The following is a 6,094-nucleotide window of genomic DNA, read 5'->3' on the forward strand; positions in this document are numbered from 1 at the left end:
GCTCTATCATATCCGATTTAGTTGGTCTAAATATTTTGACTCTGAAAGAAACTATGGCAGGACCCGCGAAGGCCCGGATTACAAGTATGTTCAAAATAAAACTTCCCAATTTTCTAGGATGAATCTGGAGAGCCCACACACTCGACTGACGAGTGTCGTGCCGAGGGACATGAATTCGTGATGCAACCGGTTCGTGGAGGACACAATCCGTGTTGTGAGGTGTGCATGCACACGATATGGCGACTCGTGCAGTGGTGGAGACGGTGTAGAGGTAGGTTTATTTTGAAAATTTTGTTTTTTCTCATTTTGAAAACGCTTCAAATCCACTAAAAATGTGAAAAATTGTACGAAAATAGGCCTAGAAATGGTGGTCTAGAAACTCAATTGTCTGCTATGAAATTGATGTATTTAGAATCAGCAAAAAAGGGCTTTTAAATGAGCCCCCTTATGACTAGACCTAGTTGGACCAGTGGCCGAGTTTTCCTAATTTCTAGGCCACCTTGATTTTAAACTCATTTTCATGACTTCTGGCTCAATTTTTCCTCAATTTTTTGCAAAAATTTTTAGGCTTTTTTAGATTTTTCCGATGGTTTCAAAGATTCTTTTTCGAGTTTGACGAATTTTTTATCTGAAGTTTGATAGAGCGGTGTTCGCATAGATTACTGTATGTTACTGTAGAAAACGATTTTCCTTTCGTAGTTTTTTTTTTGCAAACAATCACGTCATGCAGACAAGAATCTGCATTGAAAAAGAATTAGCTTTCTACAGTAACCTACAGTAATCTTCGCGAACACCGTTCAATCAAATTTAAGACAGAAAATTCGGAAAAATTGAAAAAGAATCTTCAAAAAAAAAAGCAGAAAAAATTTAAAAAGTCTAAAAATTTTGCGAAAAATTGAAGGAAAAATGAATTTTTCTGATTTTTCAGTTTTGGCGGCGATTCGAAAAAAGATTCGAAATCCTTCCAGAAGTTTCCAGACAATAGGCGAAAACTGAGAATTTTCGCTTTTCGAAAAGAAATTTACCTTGAAAGTTATAAATCTGGAATACAGTATTATTCGGGATTTTAATGGGGTTTTAAAATTTTTAATTTGAACCAGTTTCTGTAAATTTAGACCTCAAACGTTCAATTTTCAGTTTGCGGAATGCGGGCCCACGACAAATGTGCCGAAGACGTCAAACGTGTGTGTGCAGGCGTCCTCTCCACTCGCTCCAAATTCGAGCTCAATATCAATTTATGTGAGGAACGGAGTCTGGCAGAACAAGAGTATCAGTGTGCCGAGTGCTCTGCACCAATCTGTTTCGATGGTACCAGTGAACAGGAAGCACGTCTTTGTGACTATTCCGGAGAACTATTCTGCCCAAATTGTCATTGGAATGACACGTGGAGCATTCCGGCAAGAATCATTCATAATTTGGATGCCACCCCAAGACCCATTTGTCGGGCTGTCAAACAGCTATTGTCGATTGTGGACCATCGACCATTGATTGATATTAACGAGTCGACATTATCACTGATTAAATTTCATAAGGTATCTATGTCACGAATTAATAAGCCACGCCCCCTTTTTCTTTAGGAACTCCGCCGTGTCAACGAGCTTCGTCGCAATTTCCTCCTGATGAAGTGCTACTTTGTTAGCTGCCGTACCGCCCGCCGCCTGCGAATCCTACAGTACCTCCAGTCGCACTCTCATTTCGTTGATAACGCTGTGATGTATTCATTGAAAGAGCTCCGGGAGCTGTGTGAAGGGAAACTGCTTCCCGAACTCGAGCAGATTCATACAGTGTTCAGAAAACATATTGAGGAGGAATGCGAGACCTGCGCTGGAAATGGATTCTTCTGCGAACTCTGCGACGATGTGGAGAGTCAAGAGAATCCCAAGGACAAGGTTTTGTATCCATTCACCGAGAATACAAGATCCTGTGCCACGTGTCTTGCGGTGTACCATAAGAAATGTTTCGAGAGGAAGAGTCTAAATTGTCCTAGATGCGAACGTCGCCGTCGACGAAGTGAAATTCCGAAGACGTTGACCACCAGCAGCAGCAGTGATGAGAAAGAGACAGCGGCGGGGATTTGAATGTTTTTTGAATTTATAACCTATTAATGATATTGTCTGTGAAATAATATGAGTAATACTGTAAATAATTATAATACATGTGATATTGAATAAACGAGTATAATTTTTTTTTTCCGAACAAGGAACATCTTGGGATTTGAAAACAAACAAACAGCAAACGAGATTGAGACGGCTCGGGCGGCTCAAAAAGTTAGGCTCCGCCCATTCTTTGAGGGAGTCGAATATCCGAGAGGAGTGTTTGTTATTTTTTGTCTAGGATGCGGGTTCTTATTTTTTCATGATTCTAATAAAATTTTTCTTATCCTGAACTCCTATAAAAAAGCCCCATAAAGTAAAAATAAGTATTTTTACTCCCAAGTGCATCTTCTTTTTCTTCTTCTTCACCCTCATCTGGAGTCTTCTTCTCCCCCCAACCTTTTCATCTTCTGACGTCTTCTTCTTCAGAATCCTCCTCCAAAACGTTTCTCTGCGTCTCTCCCCTCTCTCCTGTTTTACTGCCACGTCACGGATGGATGAGTATGAATGACTTTTTTGGAGGCTTTTTTGGGTTTGGACTCAGTATATATCATTTGACATTTTCAAACTTTTTGCCTTTGAAATTTCATTAAAATGTTTCAATAGAAATTTCAAAAAGAAATGTTTAGGAGGTCTGAATAATTAATATGACAACCGATTTTTGGTCAAAAATGCTTCAAAATTTAGTGTAGCTCTGAGATAAGGTTCTATTTCACTTTTAAAGGTTTTTTTTTCAAAATGTAGTTTACCGAAATAGTGCCTTCTTATTGTTAGATTTTTTCTAACTCCACCTGAAAGCGAATTACCGTACTCTGCAATATATAGAATGACCCCTCCTAATTATGAGCTAATTTATCTCGGTTCCTGTAAAAGTTATCAAAAAGTGACCAACCGGCAAAATATTTGTGATAATATGATGAACATTTTGTTAGTGAGCCACTTTTTGATAACTCTTACAGGAGCTGAGATATATGGGATCAAATTAGAATGTGTTTTGAAGGGAGAAGGAAGAATTCAATTTCTTTGGATGTTTTAAGTCTTCTGGTTTGAAAACAGGACTTTAAAATATTGTAAACTTAGCACCATTTTGTAGATCATGGGTTCCATAACTTTGAGCTCGTATATCTCATTTCCTGAAAGAGATACCAAAACGTTGTCAACTGATAATATGTGCATCATATTATAAGAAATATTTTATTAGTTTACTACTCTTTGATATCTTCAACTGGAAATGGGCTCAAGGTTGTCGATTCGATTTAGGAAAATTTCCGTTTCGCAGATTTCTAACAGATCAAAATTTTGAACCATGCACCCCAATCAAATCTCATTTCTCTTCTTTCTCTCCCATTTTCAGATCCTTATTCGTCTTTTCTTCTTCTCCATATTTTCCAAATGTGTTCTTCTCTTTTCTCCAGCTCCTGTCCCCCCACACATTCACAGAATCCTTCTTCCCACTTAGCATATTCCGTCCCTTTTTTCCTTCAGCTTTCTTTTCTCTTATCCTTTCTTCTTCTTTTTTAAGAAAAGCCTTGTGTTTATTCAATTCTTCTTATCCGCACCCTCCCTTTTTCTTACCCATCTTTTGCTTTTTTCTCTCTCACATCTTCTCTGAATCTATCTTTTTCTTTTATGAGGCTTCTTCTCTGGAATTCTGAAAATGAATAATTTTCAGATGCCTCTATAATGCTCACCGCCATCTACAATATTTCTTTGTTCTTGTTTTTTAGTGAGTTTTTAGGAAATACCGCAAAACCTGTAATAGAAGAGCCCGACAAGTTTAAGCTTTTTTCGGTTTCTGTAGGAGATATCAAAAAAGTGTCATCTGATTAATATGTTTGTGATATTGTGATAAGCAATTTATCAGTTAACAAGAAATTTAGAAATGTAGAAATTTAGAAATTTAGAAATTTAGAAATTTAGAAATTTAGAAATTCAGAGATTCAGAAATTCAGAAATTCAGAAATTCAGAAATTCAGAAATTCAGAAATTCAGAAATTGGGAAATTCGGAAATTCAGAAATTCAGAAATTCAGAGATTCAGAAATTCAGAGATTCAGAAATTCAGAAATTCAGAAATTCAGAAATTCAGAAATTCAGAAATTCGGAAATTCGGAAATTCAGAAATTCAGAAATTCAGAAATTCAGGGATTCAGAAATTCAGAAATTCAGAAATTCAGGGATTCAGAAATTCAGAAATTCAGAAATTCAGAAATTCAGAAATTCGGAAATTCAGAAATTCAGAAATTCAGAAATTCAGAAATTCAGGGATTCAGAAATTCAGAAATTCAGAAATTCAGAGATTCAGAACAAATTCAAAATTCAGAAATTCATTTTCAAAAACCGGGATTCTGTGAAATCTGCAAAATTTCTCATCAAACTTTTTCTAGTTCTTGGACGTGCAAAAAGAAGAAAAAATAGACAAGTTCAAAGCTTGGGGGTCACTAATTGGTTCGCCCCTTCTAATTAATGGACTTTTGTGAAAATCAAAAGATGTAGATTTACCCCCAAAAACAAAAACTAGCTATACAATATTCCCTCGGGGTCCGACTTTTCGATCGAGAGAAAAAAAAGTGAATCATTTTGATTTGTTGATGCTTTTGAAGTTTCTTTTCTGGTTCGATGCGGAAGAGAAAAACAAAAGGAAATGACATTTTTTGGTTGAGATGAGTATAAAATGGAACCCATTCGATATCATTTCCCATGGGAGAAAGTGATGGGAGACGAAAGTTGGGGGAAATAGACTAGGCTTGAAAATCCAGGGCTGAAAATATGTTAATGTAATACCTGTAATAGAAGTGCCCTTCTCCCCGTTGCTTTCAACTTTGAGACAATTTTTCTCGGTTCCTTCAAAAGATATCAAAATATTGTCAACTAATAAATTGTTTATCATAATATCAGAAGTGTTTGATCAGTTGACACATTTTTAATATCTTTCACAAGCATCGAGATAATTGATCTCAAAGTTAAGAGGTCGGAAGCTGTACCAGGCCTGTGCGGCAACAAAATTTTTTCGCCAATTCGGCAACTCGGCAATTTGCCAAATACTTTTCGGCAACGTTCGGCAACTCGGCGATTGCCAAAAAAAAATTTCGGCAATTTTGGCAACAAAAGTTTTGCGTCTTTTTTTTAGTAAAATCGATACGTAACTCACATGAAAATGCTTCTATCAGGCTCAGAACTACAGAAAATGTGTTTCATAAGTTCCTTAAAAAAGTAATTACAAAAATTGGCAACTCAAGACCACATTTTTTATGCAAACTATTTCTCTTTAGCAATAGAGGGTACTCCAATGGTTGAAAATATTTGTTCCGATTGTGAGTTTTGAAAATAGTGCGCTCAACTTGTTAGGCAACTCACGACACACGTTCCCTAGAGATTTGAGACAGATTGGATAATTTTTAGAGGAGTTGTGACTCATGATATCTATTTTTCTCCTATGCTCACAAATTTAAAGCCCATTTTTAGATCCGATGCAAGTATTTTTGATGATTATTGGGACACATTTCCTCTAAAATTCACTCTGAGGGATGATGGTGTTCAAAATTTGATTATTCGAACTTCGAAATCATTTTTTTGACTAAAAAAAATTGTGAAAATCTCTAAATTCAAAAAAATTTCAGTTGCCGAAATTGCCGAAATTTTTTTGCCGAAATCGGCAACTTTTTCTTCGTTGCCGATTTCGGCAACGGCAAATCGGCAACAAAAATTCGGCAATTTCGGCAATTTCGGCAATCGGCAATTTGTTGCCGCACAGGCCTGAGCTGTACCAGAACCTGTAAGTGCAGAGGAAGTAAACACTTTCAAAATCTCAAATACTGAAAAAATAATTCCAGACGGCGCCCATAGTACCCAACTATCTTCTCGAGCCGATCAAAATGTGATGCGTCTATATCGTGATCTACTCTACGACTATAACAATGAAATCCGGCCATCAGTCCATCCGAAAGAACCCATAAATGTCACTTTTGTTTTTTCACTGACTCAGATTATTGATGTGGTAAG

The 6,094-nt window shown here is 36.7% G+C and overlaps 1 protein-coding gene across 1 annotated transcript in view; it reads left to right on the forward strand.

Annotated features, from left to right (window-relative positions):
* The window catches only part of CBG15211, a gene marked incomplete at both ends in the record, with an annotated part of 3,732 nt that extends 1,654 nt beyond the window's left edge, over positions 1–2,078 (forward strand). The window contains 3 exons of the mRNA XM_002642888.1: positions 118–271; positions 1,138–1,532; positions 1,578–2,078. Coding sequence (XP_002642934.1) covers positions 118–271; positions 1,138–1,532; positions 1,578–2,078 — 1,050 coding nt within the window. The remainder of the gene's footprint in view (positions 1–117; positions 272–1,137; positions 1,533–1,577) is intronic.
* Between the last annotated feature and the right edge of the window lie 4,016 nt (positions 2,079–6,094).

This window comes from Caenorhabditis briggsae, assembly GCF_000004555.2.
Source record: "Caenorhabditis briggsae complete genome, chrIII, whole genome shotgun sequence".
NCBI classification, from domain to species: Eukaryota; Metazoa; Nematoda; class Chromadorea; order Rhabditida; family Rhabditidae; genus Caenorhabditis; species Caenorhabditis briggsae.